Source organism: Phodopus roborovskii, unplaced genomic scaffold (assembly GCF_943737965.1).
Source record: "Phodopus roborovskii unplaced genomic scaffold, PHOROB, whole genome shotgun sequence".
Taxonomy (NCBI): Eukaryota; Metazoa; Chordata; class Mammalia; order Rodentia; family Cricetidae; genus Phodopus; species Phodopus roborovskii.
Window position 1 is genome coordinate 2,086,600 of NW_026126549.1, and position 15,346 is coordinate 2,101,945.

At 42.5% G+C, this 15,346-nt stretch overlaps 1 protein-coding gene across 4 annotated transcripts in view; it reads left to right on the top strand.

The window, feature by feature from the left end:
* Arhgap26 (Rho GTPase activating protein 26) overlaps nucleotides 1-15,346 on the top strand; it is a 369,188-nt gene that overhangs the window by 272,606 nt on the left and 81,236 nt on the right. For all 4 annotated transcript variants that reach the window (XM_051201017.1, XM_051201020.1, XM_051201018.1 and 1 more), the window contains exons 18-19: nucleotides 1,422-1,581; nucleotides 10,870-11,008. In XM_051201017.1, coding sequence (XP_051056974.1) covers nucleotides 1,422-1,581; nucleotides 10,870-11,008 — 299 coding nt within the window. The remainder of the gene's footprint in view (nucleotides 1-1,421; nucleotides 1,582-10,869; nucleotides 11,009-15,346) is intronic.

Sequence of the window (15,346 nt, forward strand, 5' to 3'; positions counted from 1 at the left end):
TCTGGACAGAATGAAAAAGATACAAGTAATCCTAGGGGACTGGGATAAAGCTAACAACATGCTTATAAAATGTCTTTGTATGGGCCCCAAACAGACCAGGCTTCCCTGGCAGCACTCCCTGCTCTGAGTGTTGCCTGCAGTCAAGATGCAAATCCTCTTGCTCATTGCACTTAGCCACAGTTAAAGTCCCATAGCCCTAAATACTCCTGGCCCCTTTCAAAGAAGGAAGCTACCTTGATGTCTCAGTCTCAAAACCTTGAAGGAAAGCATACATCATATTATAAAATTGGTTGAAGTAGGATTTCAGTACTCAGTTTAAAAACAGACATTTAAGGTAGGTGGATCTCTTCTCCTCCTACATAATGGAAGTCTACAAGAGAAACAGAGCAAGCATTGATGGGATTATGTGAAAGATACTAAGTGTAAATAGCACTAAACACCAGGGAGGCCAGTCTGTGGAAATTCTCTACCCAGATTTTTCTCTAGGTTTGAGTTCCTAATGAATAGCTTCCTTCTTCCAGCAGCAGGTGGGTGATTAAGGAAGCTGCTAGTATTTTCTAACAGTGCTGGGTGGCTTGCACTTGTATATTGCCAGTAAGTCACTCTGAAGTTTTTATTCAAGGGACTGCCCAGGAACCATTGAGTTTTATAGCTTGGGTATGGAGTTCAGTTATACATAGTTTGAATAGTTGTTTACCTGAAAATGTGCATGTGTATTTAGCAGTTATTCTGACCTAACCACTGCTGACCTCATGTCCTCTTTAAAACTTGAGTCTTAGTGAGGTATAAACACATGGATATACAGTAGTGCATTTTTTATATTTCTGTCGATGCCACATGTTTCACTTAATATGAGCCACATGTTTAATCAAATGGGCTTTTAATACTTGGTGTTTAGAGTACCGAATTTCCTGACATGTTTTAAATACCAGCTCTTTTCCTTCTGAGAAAAAAAAAAAAAAAAAAAAAAAAAAAAAAAGATGTCTACTTTGTGCTTTTGTTGCAAATGAATTAAAATGAGAAGCTTCTTGATTGCCATTGGAAACAATGCAGAGGGAAAGCAGCAGATAGCTGTAGAAGTTGTAACCAAGAGGGTAGGCAGTTGCCTGGACTTAGGTAGTAGTGACTCGGAGCCAAAGATCATCATCTGACTGATGGCATTGACTAGTTGGCTGGGTGGTTGTTAGTTATCTGGTTGTCGTAGGCAAAATGGAAATCAAATACTGAAGTGACTACTGAATGCAGAACTGTGAACACTGTAATTGAAGATACAAGAGAAAAGTTGCTCTTTGACTCACAGTGTCCAAGGATGTCCCAGGTCCTTCATACTCTCGATTCAGCAGGAAGGCTGGAAGCACCGGTAGAGGTCAGCCATCTCTATGTGTATGGCTTCTCTCACGTGTTCTTTTCCCTCTTTCCAGTGTTGCCAACAACCACAAGCAGAATTTGATGACTGTGGCAAACCTTGGTGTGGTGTTCGGACCCACCTTGCTGCGGCCTCAGGAAGAAACAGTGGCCGCCATCATGGACATCAAGTTTCAGAACATTGTCATTGAGATCTTAATAGAGAACCATGAAAAGGTAACACATAACTGGGCCCTGGCAGTAATGAATTGAGTGGGTTAGCTGTGGGGAGGGGGGTTAAGGGGGGGGAGAGCTGCATTAGAGTTGACCTTCAGAGCTGATTAGGTTTGCATTGCTAATGGCTCTTGATGATGGTGAGCTTGCCAATTGTCATGCACATGGTGATGATAAATGTGTGAGTACTCCTACAGGTGACAGCAGTGGCTGTCATGGTGGCAGTAGGGGTGTGGGATTGGGCAGAAGTGCACTGCGCTCTTGTTCAGTGCTAGGACCTTGCTGAGCACTCTGTCCTGATGGTTGTCTCTTCCACAGTCCAGAGAAGGGGTGCCATTATGAGCTACATTTTAGCAAAACCCTTTTACTTTTTACTTGATTATCTTAGAAATGTATGAGTTTGTTGCTAGTAGCTATGGTGAATTTTTTCCATTTGTGTTGCAGTATGTTTCCAGTAGGCTGAATTTTGATTAGATAGCTATTACATGTTTTTCATATATATCTGCATCCATGTGTTCATGTACATGCATTTATATGTGCTTACATGCCTGTGATCTTTGCTTTGAAAGGACTGGATAACTGGGCCATCGTTTTTTAATTATATTTTTTTCTTAAAAAGTTAAGAAAATTAATATTAAAAATTATATACAGGTATACAGTGTTTTCCTTACTAACTCTCCCTGGACTCCTCATGTCCTATCCTTTAAAATCTTATTAAGTCCTGTCAGTCGTCATTGTTGTATTCACATGGGCATGGTATCATCCACTAGAACATGGGAAGTCTCCAGTGGCCACAAACCTAAAGGAAGGTAATACTCTTCTGACCTGTGATGTTGGCATTCAGACTGAGCCCCATGATCAAATATTGATGGCTTTGTAAGAGAGAGGTCAGCACACAGAAAGGTAGACATTCTCTCTCTCTCTCTCTCTCTCTCTCTCTCTCTCTCTCTCTCTCTCAATGCCCTACTATACCTCAACTTGCAAAAAGTGATCAAATGTGGTTTCTTGGCCCTAGACCTCCAGAACTATGAACCAGATGAACTTTCTTTTCTTCAAAAGTTACCCAGCCTTAGATATTTCACTCTAGTAATATAAAATGAGCTAATGTAGCCATACACATCACAGATATGTTTAATAAACTTAGTCCAGAAATATAATTTTGATAAAAAAATAACTCATTTTACATATTACTTATTCACAAACTAAACAGCTTTATAGCTTCCTCTCACTTAATTTTCCTAGCAAACCTATATGGTCTATAAATATTTAAAAAAAAATCAACATTCTCCTTCAGGAGAATGCAAATTAAATTAAGACTAGTTTGAGAGTGTATGTCACCAAGCCAGAATGGCTGTTATCAAGAAAACAAACAACAAGAAATGCTGGCAAGGATGTGGTAGAAAAGACACTCTTATACGCTGCTGATAGACAGGTACATGGGGCGCTCAGTATGGAAATCAGTAGGTGTTCCTCAGATGCCTAAAAATACTGTCATTTCCATCAAGGATTGCATACCTGTGTTATATGGCCACTAGAGAAGAGCAGAACTGAAAGTGCTTGAGTTGGAAACTCAGAGAGTAAAGATTTTGGCTTTCTACCGTGCTTTCTTTAAAGTAATGGTTATTTCTTTAAAACGTCCCATTCTGTATGAGTTGCAACCCACCCCACCCAACTCACAGTTTAGTCACATTAAGGTTTAAACTATCAAGTAGACAAATACTCAGGATTATAGTGGAAATAATACTCCTGTGTCTATTTGGAAATAAAAATACAAACTATTATTGCTATTGTTTAAAATACCCAAGAGTTCCCAAAATTTTACAGTTTCTTCTGAAGTTTTTATCCTCATTACTTTGTACAGCTTAACTTGTCAGGTTTTGGGTGTCAGGGATGAACAGCCTTATTTAGAAAGCACACTGTCTTCTTGTGCCCTTGGTTAAGCCTGAAGCTTCAGGCTGGTTGTGTTTGTTATACTGTACTGTTAAGCTCCAACACATACTGATAGTATTGATGCCTTAGGCTCTGTGACAGTTTATGACCTTTCTCTTGACTGTGGCTCTGGAGAAGGTTTCTGGAGAAGAATCAGGATGTCTCTGTGTACTCATACCAGTGAGTGGTGTGCTATGTCATCTTCACCCTCAAGACCCATTAGTGTCTGTGAATTGTGAGAGTTACCTTGCAGTCTATCAGTGGGCTTTGAGGGAGATAAACAGGGTAGATCTTTAAACTGTTAGATGTCAGAAATGTATCCTTTTTAACATATGTTAACTCCTAATCTCATGTGCCAAAGAGATAAGGTAGCAACCATAGGTGACCTTACTGAATACCTAAGGTAAATACCCTCACTCTGTGCAGCCTTGTACCCCCAATGAAATACATCATCCTCCATACAATGTGATTTGAATCCATTTGGGCCCACTAAATTGCTTTCATTTGCCCCTGCAAATAATGTTGATGGCACCCAATTTATTGCACTGCTGTTTGACTCCACACACACAAATTATAATTAATGTGGTTGGTTATCTTTAACTGGCAGGTGTTTGGCATTTGCTTTTCATTTTCTTGGTTTTTCAAGTGATGATATGTAGAATTGACACTAATAATGCTAATGTGCGCCTGGATCCACTAAAACTGCCCTGCTGTTCTGTTTGGTCCTGTCTTTGTAAACCCGAGGAAGCAAGGCAGATGCACTTGTACATAGGAATGCAACCCTCCTGTTCTCTCTTATCCCAAGTGCTTTATCCATGTAGTAAGTTTGTCCGTCTGAGTACATAATTGTCCTATTTAACTTCAGGTACACCAATAATCATTTGTATTGGGAAGCTCCTTTACTACCCCTCAAATGGGACTATAGTTTGAAGCAGCAGGAAGTAGGCTGTTTCTGGAGATACGGAAAACCACAGCAGCCCCGCCCCCAAATATCCCCTATGTGTGTGTCCTTAGTTACTAAAGATAATTGGTTCCTTTTGAGAGATTTTAAATAAAATCTCCCAAACTACTTTCAAAATTGTTGATCTCTGCCAAAACTCTGACAGCAACAGAATTTGGGATTTCCAACAGTCTTTAAAAAAAAAAAAAAAAAAAAAAAATCTCTCTGTAGCTACGGCCTCCTCTGGATTTGGCTTCTTTACAGTTAATGGCAAGTTCTGCCATGGCTTGCCTGACTCAAAAATTTGAAGTCTCTTCAGGCTCTGCTTGCCCTGTGCAGGGTGCCTCAGTAGATTCAGTGAGCAGAGTAGCTGGGCCTTCCCTTCCCCAGGCATGTATTCCTCAGCTAGATCCATGTGACCTAAGACCCTGATGGATTTGTGTCTCAAGAACAGTCTCAGCCTTGGTTGTTAACCAAGCTGTTATTTTACTTGGGTGTGATTTATTGTCCTCCTAGCTATGTTGTAGCTATAGACTCAGAAGTTCCTCATCATGACCTCATTTTCCTCCTGTAAACATCACAGCACATAATAAAGAGCACAGAGCACACTTTATAGAGAGTCTCTTAATCCTTTTAAATTGTCAGGGCATGTGACAACTAGGATTAGAAAAGGTGTAAAAATGTATGTGAAACACAGTTAAGAACAAATTCCGCAACAAGTGTCAGGTCTCCACAACATCAAAACAGTCAGAAAGGAGCCAAAATCCCCTAAGCTCTATAAGTAGCTCATGGGGAAAAAAAAAGAATATCAGATACTAACATTGCTATGGGTAGCTAAAGCTGATGATATTCTGCAAGGAATGTAATTAAATTTATGCTTACAGATTAAATTCTTGTGTCTTGACTGCAAATAATTTCTTCTCAATATCCATGTATTTACTTCTTATACTCTGTGTCTGTCTCCCTGTTCTACTGAATACAGCAATGTATTTTGCACAGCAAAGGCCAGACCACTAGTCTCTTAGCCCTCATCATGGTCCTGGGCCTTGTTACCGATGGGATGTTTGGAGATTGGAATCTTACATAATTTGTTCAAAGTCGCAGACCTAATAGAAACCGAAATCTGTCATTCCACAAAAGTTGTCACCTTTATGTTTGACATTTGTTTTTCAGTAACACACAAGACACAGTTAGCTAAGCCTCCTCAGTTGGTCAGGCTATCTAGGTCCTTGTCTAGTTAGCTGTGTGACCTTGCCCAAATCAGTTAATTTTAGCGATTCTCAAATTCCTCATCTACCAGATGGCAATAGCTGCATTTCCTCATAAGAATTATTGTGATGGAAATAATCCATGTCTTTAATTCATATAACTGTAACAGCATGATATACTTAATGTATTTTAGTTATTTTCTTGTCATTTATATTACCACATTACCACTGTGCTTACCAGTGCGGTGTTACACATTTTCTGACCTTTATCTTAGGTGTAATGTGATCATCTTTATAGAGGAAATAGGCTCAGAGTGGTTAAAGACCATGCTGGAGATAATACAGCTAGTTGGTGGCAAAGCCAGGATTTGAGGTCTGTCTGGCTTCACAGATTGTTTGCTTTTTTACCCATCTCAGTACTTTGAATTACCTTCTTGTATTTGATATGGTGATATGGCAAGAAGGTAGCTAGCAGGGATAGTAAAGTCTGGTGATGGTGGACACCAAGACCTCGTGCTTCCGCAAGACTAGCTGAATACAGACGCCAACACTGACACTTCCCTGCCTGCCTTGCCTGGTGTTTATGGGTGTGTTAATTCCACTTGCAGGGCACTTGAAATTGGGGATACTTGGAAAGGTTCCCCACAGTTATATTTTTATTTTTATAACTTTATTCTCCAGTGACTTCCATCAGGGCCACAGTCTTCCTAGCCTTTATGTGTAAGGTATTCCTGATTAAGTCGGAATTAGTTTGTAAGTCAGGCAGTCTGATCAGGACACTTGGGCACAGAATAAAGCTTGCCTCTTTGTGTTAATTTGGAAAGTCTCTGTGAAATGAGTACATCGTTCCCACCACATGGTAGAGCTTGTAGATTATATGAGTTACTGCTTGTAGATTACAGGATTCTTTGTGTGGGAATCTTCTTGACAGCCCAAAGGTAACCAAAAGAGCTGTGTAACTCAGGCACATCAGAATTCCAACTTAAACTTTTAGCACTGACAAAGCTTGGCACGGTCAGAAGGTAACTGGAAAATCAGCCTGCGTCTGTGGAAATTTCCAAGTTAAATGAGCAACAGCCATGTGGGTAATAATTCCCACATTCTTGTTATGTGTCCTAGGCGGTGAACTCACTATGAAGCCCAGCGGTGATTTGGACTTGTAACAATCTTCCCGTCCTGTCCTCCTCAGTATGCAGATTAGTTCTATACCACCATGCCAAACCCTCTTCTTAGTGAATGTCTTTGTCAAGGTGGTTTCACTTACAAAGGTGCTGTGACGTTTAGGAAAATGCTTGTGACCATCATGTGTGGGTCCTGTGCCTGGAACTTTTGCAGTGTGCTCTGCGCACATTCTATTGCACTGAATCCCAAGAACAGCCTGACAGACAGAGTTCTTCAGAAGCCTGTGCCTGACTCATAGTCAGGCCTAGAGAACTGGCCATTGGGGCTGCCGTGCCTACCCGTGGAGAAAATCCCCTTAGAGAATGGATTCCAGGCTGTTTACTCAGCTTTTAGAGAAAATAGTGGATGCACAGGGAGAGTCTCCTTCATGTGTTCCATGCCACTTCCTGCTGTGTTTGCGGGGCCATTTTTCATACATCCGTCTGTATCTAAATTGATATCTGCTACAGTTCTTAGAAAGAATAGATGGTCTCAGTGCTGTTGACAGCCACAGTTTAAAATGTGCTTCTGCCTTCTTTCCCCCTTGCTCTATAGTAGATAGTGGATGCATCATTCTTCACTAGGGAAAAAAGATAATATCTGGAGGCCAGGCGTCACAGCCTGTCCTTAACTCTGGATTCACTTATAGATGCTCTCATCGAGGGATTGCTGAATGTACTGCATTCTGGGCCATAGGCAGATGGGTGCTAGAGGCACTAGTACTTGTTAAAAATCCATTCTCATGGAACTGAGATGGTGGTTTCTATATGAAGTTTGGCTGGAGAGGATGAACTGATCAAATGGCTGCTGCAACCCCAGGACTGCACTTCTGGTCCTGTGGCCTCATGGGGGTGGGAGCAGTGTGGGAGGTGCTCTTATGAGATGGTCATGCCCTGATGCGCTGTACTGAGTTAACCTGCAATTTGGAGAGGAGTCACATGAGATGTCCAGCTCAGTGCTTAGCAGGCATAAGCACACATGTCTAGGAACCATTTGAACTGTCAGTGATGGAACTCATTGGTCACCTCAGGGTGGCCAAGGCTCAGTATTGTTGGGACAACAAAGTCAAGGGAAGAAAGCTTCTTAGAGGTTGCAGCCCTTGGGCTCAACAATATACACAATCTTTCTATTTTCTTACACCACAAAGGCTCAAAGAGCTTGCAGAAGTGAATTGCATCCTTCAGCTTGTTACTAGGACTCCTGGCTGCTCTGGAGATGATGTCTTCTCCTTTTGCTATAACTCTCCATTTTCCACCCCTCACTTCAGTTGATCTCAGCTCTACACAGCCACTCATTTTGTCATGATTTAAGTTTGCATCTACCATGGAAAATACAATGATGCTACCTTCCTTCCAACAGCTGTGTTTGGGAGTGAGACTAGCTCAGCCGGCTGGCTGGCATCATTAGGGCCAGAGACCTGCCAGCCCAGGAAAAGCAGCTGTTTCAGCTGAAACTCTCACGATTCTTGTGACTTAGCTTTCTGCATATCAGCTATTGGGTATCGCTCTAAAATACACTCACAAAAAAGAGGTCCATGAGAAAAACAATTGTAGCATAGCGTGAGCCAAAGTGAGGGGGATGGAGATGGCTACTGCTGTCCTCCTGTGACTTGTGACTCTTGGAAAGAGGATACCCAGGAGGCTAATGTCACAGTGTAAGGGAGTATAACAAAAGAGTCAGTCAATCCTCATCTCTCAGTAAAGTGGAGGAGGTTATGAAATCCTTATGAATCATCTTTGAAGATTTTTTTTTTGAAGGGAGAATGCTGCCATATAATGTTAGTTGAGATAAGTAGGATGTAAAACTATGTGAAGAATATACTCTCAGCTGTGGAAAAGTGTGTTTAGCATTAAATGAGACTTATGCAAAGCACTCAGCTCCATGCTTGGTGTGACAAATACCTAGTAAATCACAGCTACCCACAGGGAACACATTTGCTTCATTCACTGGGTGCCTCTGTAAAGTGGATGTTCAAAAGAATGGGCTGATTGTTTGAATGGGTGTTATTATCCTATGCATTTACAGAGGAATCTAGAAAAAAAAGGATCCGTGTTATCTTCCATAATCATATCTATAAATACAACCACTTCATCTCTGTATGCTTTGGTTATCTATGAAATGCCGGGACATTGGCAGTTGTGCAGACTTGCTGAGCACTGAGTAAACTTCTTCTAAAGCACAGGGTGCTGCAGCTAGCACCCCAGGAGCTACAGTGAGTGACAGGTGCGCATATGGTATGCACCACCTAAGTGCTGGCTATAGTGATAAGGAAATTTCATAGGAAGGCAAGCAAGAAGAACTGAGAAGATTTTTATCTCACTTTTTGACCTTGTTGTGATTTGAGTGTGCATTGTTCCCCATGGGTTTGCATTTGAAACTCTTGTTTGAGGAGTCCATGGAACTTCTGGGAGGTGGGGAGAAGTCATCACTGGAGGCTGACTTTGGGATTAGTAGCTAAGCCCATTTTCTGTAGTCTCTACCTCAGATTTCTGATCCATTGAGATGTGAGCAAGCAGCCTCATGTTCCTGCTGCCACAGCTGTGAGCCACTCCCACCAACATGACTGCTGAACTATAATAGACTGTATCCGTACTGCGCATCCACAATACATCAGTCCCTTACCTCACGTCTACACTACAATAGACTCTTACTTTAAATCCACAGTGCGACAGACCCTTACCTCATCTCTACACTACAACAAATAACAACAAATCAACAACTAACTTATCCACCGTCATGGAGCCCTCATCTAGTACCTGATGGAAACAGAAGCAAACACCCAAAACTAAACACTGAGCCGAACTAGAATCCAGATGCAGAGAGGGAGGACAAGACCAGACTGCAGAAACACATAGAGACAGCCTACCTGAACAAGGAGGAGCTAATGGGCCCCTAGACTGATAGATGGGAATCCAGCATGTGACTGACTCAGACCCCCTGAACATGGGTCTCAGCTAGAAGGCTTGGGCAGTCTAAGAGACCTCAGACAGTGGAACCAGGACATATTCCTGGTGCACAAAAGGACTTTGTGGACACATCCTCCATGGAGGGATACTCCCTTAACCTAGAGACAGGAGAGAAGTCCTAGTCTTTACTCCAAAAGACTTGACAGATTTAGATGACCCATCCTGTAGGGCATCACCCTACATGTGGAGTGTGTGTGTGTGTGGGGGTGTAGATGGGAGGAGAGGGTGGTTGGGGTGCATGTAAGGGTGAGAGAGAGTGAAAGAGGGAGGGAGAGTAGAAGAGGGAACTCAGTTCGATATATAAAATAAAAATAAAAGTAATATAATACAAAATAACAAAATGAAATTTTAAAACCTTTTAAAGACACAAAACCAATTTCAAAAGTTATAATCTGTAACAGAACTGTTAGGTTTTCTTTAGACTTTTCTACATTTTCTAAATTGGTATGCATGCATGTATGTGTGTGTGTGTATGCATGCATGCATGCGTGTGTGTGGGATCAGGGTCACCCACCTCCATCCTTTGAAATAAGGTTAAGCTCACCTTTGCAGATAACACGGAGCTTCTGAAAGAGGAAGGCTGTTCCCACTGAGGGTGGTTGGTGGGGAGGGAGAATGCTCTCCGTTCCATGTCAGTTTGGGAACATTATATAAATAGGTTTTATAGTCTGAGATAAAGTTGTGAGGCAGTTGTAAATAACTGGGGAGGAGACAAAATGAAGAAAGGAAGGCCATTTGGATTAATTGGTTCTGGGCAAAGGCAGTAAAAATCCTTCACTGTTGGTAGGCAGTGGCTTAAATTATCTCTGTTGTATTCTGTCCCCTTGCATAGATCAGAGGAGGTCCATAAAAACTCTGGAAGAAGGGATTAGTAAAGGGAAGTGAATTCTCATATCAGTTCCTAAAGAAAGTGCTCAACACCAGTTCCTGGAAGTGTCTCATTGAAGGCCTGCAAACACTGGAGGCCTTTCTCATCTTTACTTGCTTATTCGAACTCACCACCAAGCTCCTGGTCCTAATGATTCAAGCCTGTGCTTTCTTCCTAGCTCACAGAAATGTGTAACCTTTTTGTCACCCTGATGTGCAGATATTCAACACCGTGCCTGATGTGCCCCTCACCCATGCCCAGCTGCACCTGTCCCGGAAGAAAAGCAGCGACTCCAAGCCCCCGTCCTGCAGTGAGAGACCCCTGACACTTTTCCATGCTCTGCCGTCCACAGAAAAACGTGAGTCTCTGCTGTCCGGGGCCAGGGTGGCATGGAGAGACATTCTTGCTGCATCCATGGCTTGCTGTGGACATCCGTTGTGTGTTGCTGCCTTAAGTGTCCAGAAGACTCTGTGTCTCTGGGCAAGAATCTGAGCTTCCTCTCTCTGTTGCACAGCAAGAGAGGGGATCCAGTGATGCCAGAGCCCACCTTTGTGGGCAGGCCTCCTAGAAACCGGTCCCTTCCCCTGACTTGGTTTGGGATTATTATTGGAGGGAGTCACGTGTCCTAGGCTGTGCCTGTGGGAAGCAGAGCCCTCTGCGTACTCTTAGACTCTTCTTTGTGTTAACACTTTGAAATATTTGGAATTAGTTACCAAACTGGAGACTGATTACTCTCTATTCCAAGTAGAAGAGAATAGCGCCGCAAATGTTCTGAACCTTTTTGTTTCAGAACTTCTGAGTTCTTTGCAGAGATCAAGTGCAAAGGCCTGAAGTATACGGTTGTATTTCAATGTCTGTGGCCCTGTAGTTGGGAAGCAAAGGGCAGAGGCAAGAGAAGGGGATTCCTGCAAGTCTGAGGCTAGCCTGGTTTACATAGCAAGTTTCATGCTAGCCAAAACTACATAGCACAAAACTGCCTCAAAATGAAAACAGAATGATGCTTTACATCATCTGGCATGAGGCAGCTATACACAGACAGCAAGACTGGTTCCAACATGCAGCGGACATTTACATGGTGCCTTCATGGTCTAGGGATATGTAAATGAGACCTTGTCTGTAAGGAACTCACACATGAGTGAGAAAATTAGTTCAGTGTTTGCAACAGCTAGTTTCATGGAGAAATGTGTATTAAGGGAGGCCATACAATGGCCTGGCAAAAAGCTCCAGATTGCCTCAGTGAGAGTCCTTTATGGATGGCCTTTGGTAGCTGACATTTCAGGACCTCTGCCTCCTATCCTTGGCATTAGGGACAGTGGTTTCCCAGAATCTTTGCAGAGATCAGAGGCTGGCACTAAAATGTAGAGCCACACTTGAGTTTCTCTAAGAAGAGACTTGTTGCAGTGTAGAAATCAAGGCCTCAAGCTCTTCTGACAACTTAGAGCTATTGTGAAAATTAAAATGTGTTGGACATCTTGGCACATCCTCAATAGATACTTAGGATAATGATGATGATGACTACAAGTATAAAGATGATGAAGATGGATCTGTATGAATGCCAGTAAATGTACAGAGAGGAGAGTGACCTACTTTATCTCAGAGAGGAAAGGATTCATATCTGCATTGTGTTGTTTTATTTATATGAAAGGTCTTCTTTGCCATAAGTCATAAAACAAAAACTTCTCTGCCCTCCAAACCTTGTATATTGAAAGATGCTTTGAATTCTCACAGTAAGGCCACACCTTGGGAGTTAGCACATGCTCTGCTTCCATAAGTAAAGCTGTTGTTACCATTCTTAGATTTAAATCTGTCCCTCTCTGCTCAGATCATTTCCTTCATACCAGTTCCTAGAAGAGTTCCCAGGACACGGACTTGTTGGACTCTACCCTGGCATTGGCTTCCCTTCCAACAGTAGCCTGTGTTCTTCCTAAACATCTGGTGGGGAGCATTCTCCCCACAGTCCACTCAGAACTTGGGCTCCTCTGCATGTACCAGGGAACACTTGGAACAGGGCTGACCTCATCCCCATCTGCTGAGGGAATGAGGCATCAGGCTACAGGGTAACGTGCTTCTCAGGTTTCCAGGAGAACCCAGCCGGTCACCTAAGGTTTCCTGCTAAGCAGTGTTCAGTGCAGACAAGGACAGGGCAGGCTGTCTCTGTCATCTCCCCAGGCTTCAGCTAGTGCTGGGCTTGTGATCAGCTTAGAGCAGCAGCAGCCTTGGACCTCGTCCTGAAGCACACTTTACAGCATTGAGAGGAGAAGAGGGAGATGAGAAGCAAAATCCCTAAGTTCTTGTCCTGAGATTAGCGCTTATCACAGGAGGCCAAGGCCGAGAGTTAAGGACCTGTAAAAGCAGACTTGTCTAAGGAGAAGAACAGGCTGCCGTGTCCTGGGTTCAGTTGAGGAGGCAATACAGCTTCCTGCCAGTGACAGGAGACAGGGCTGCAGTCTCCACCTGCTTGGATTTTGGCAGAGAGTCTAGCTCCTGTAAGAGACATTTTAATAGAAAAACCTGCACATATGTGTGTGTATATGTGTATCTATGTCTATTGTACATTTGTTTGGACAGCATACATGAATGTAAAACTATGTGCATTTTATAATCAAAATAAGTACATTTTGAGGACTGATTTCCTTTTGAGAATTAAGAATAGTGTCCATGCTGGTGTGGGAAGCATACTAGCAGGGGCTTCGGGCTTTGGTGGTCCAAGGAGGACTGGGCTGGGAAATGGGAAGTTCTGGCTTAATAATACCCAGTCATTGCTGTCGCCAGTAGGTGACAGTGCACTGTAACATTTTCATACACTTTACCCTCCTTTTTGTTCAATTTATGGACAAATGCAGAAATTTTTCTTAAAGCACCCTTTGGAGTGAAAGTGCAGGTATGGAGTGTACAGGTATCTGTGGAAGCAAATTGCATATTTCCACAGAATTGCATCCTTCAAATGAAACCTCTTCACATACCGAGTTCAGTGCCTCCCAAATTGTATTCATTTATGCAACCTCCTTTACTGTTTGGGCCACAATTACATTATTTGAGTGTGTTTCATGTTTAACACATTTTAAATTGATGTTAATGCAACCAACTATACATAAAAATAAATTCTTAGCTACTAAGTTAAAGACATTCTTCTACATTCCATCTCAGAATTACTTGCTGGCCACCCGTGGAATGTCCACAGACCCGATTCTCAATTTTGACCAATTCCAATTTTACCTCTTATTCACTTGGCTAGAATCGAGCTGAACTATTGACAGTGGACACCTGTCTTAATTTGATGTGAACTTTATCTTTCCCATCTTTCAGGAGCCTCTATTGTTTGAAAGCTTGTCCATGGTGAACATGCACATCCAGTATTTGCACATGCATGCATACCTCTCCTCTGTCTTCACTGGCCAAATCCTCTTCTGTTTGTCTTTCTACCTCTATAGAGCCTTGTTTTACTCCTGTTTCTACTCTGCAGTACCTGCAGTGTGACAGCATTGCAGTGGGCAGTCCCTATGCTGTCTGTCATGAGATACTTGGCAGGAAGGCTCAGGAAACTCCCTGTGAGTCTCCAGTTGTTATTTCCAGCAGACCACCACTCCTCTTCAAGGATCCTGCTCCACAGAGGTTGAGGCCCATTCTGTTCTCTCCAGGGTAAATCTGTACCAGTGTTTGGCCTCCTTTTAAGAGGACAGTCCTGAAGGTCACATTGAGAATTCATAGTTCTTAACACCTTCACTTGTGACTCACAGAAGTATCTGATGGATGTGTCCTGTATGCTAGCTGGAAATCATAGACTTAAATGCATCTCATTTCCTAGGAGTTTTTCCTTCTGTGTGGGTGGATCAATTGCATACCCAGGCACCTGCACATGACATTGGGTTTCCAGTTTTTTGGAGTGAGTGAAGTTCTCTCCAACTTGCCTTTTCTTTTTTCCTAAACAGAAGGCAGCATTTATGAGTTGACAGCAGCCTCTTTGCAGGATGAGGAGCCAGAGAGTTTCTCCTGCTCTGATCTCAGTGGAGAACTCAGTAATTATGAAAGATTAGGCAGTAAGTGGTAGAAGTAAGGCTAGGAATGAAATGGGAATAGCCTCTGACATGAGAACTCTAGAAAAGAGCAAAGGGAATGATGGGATTTATAAGCCATTGTAGCCACACATGGAAATCTTCAGAAATCCACTGGATATTATAGTGAGGAGGGGAGGGACTAACAAGCAGAGGAGTATTTTGTGAAGGGGGAAATTTTAGAAAGATACTGAAGGAAATGAAGGTTCCAATCTGGGGAAAGGCTCAAAAGAGGTCTGTGATGCAGAACTGCCTGAACAGAGCCATATGTCCTAGTGGAGTTATGGAAAGATGTTTTCCCCGTGTTGAACTTAGAAGACATTTCCCCATAAAACCCCATCCTTTCTTATCTATGTTCACTGTGAAGGAATATATAACTTATTAAGGTTTTTTTTTTTCCCATGCTGGTCCCTGTGTATAATATCACAATTTTAACCTTAAAGTTATATGACAGGGGTAATATCCCTATTTTTCAGCTTAGGAGAAGCAAAATTTATAGTCAGTGATGCACTCAGGATCACCCAGCAGCAAAGTAGGAAATATGTACCCACGTATTGTCCCTCAGTGCTATTAACCACTCATGACCCAGATTTTCAGTTTCAATCTGTGGGATAGATCCTGGGAGACATGATCTGGTTAGGGAG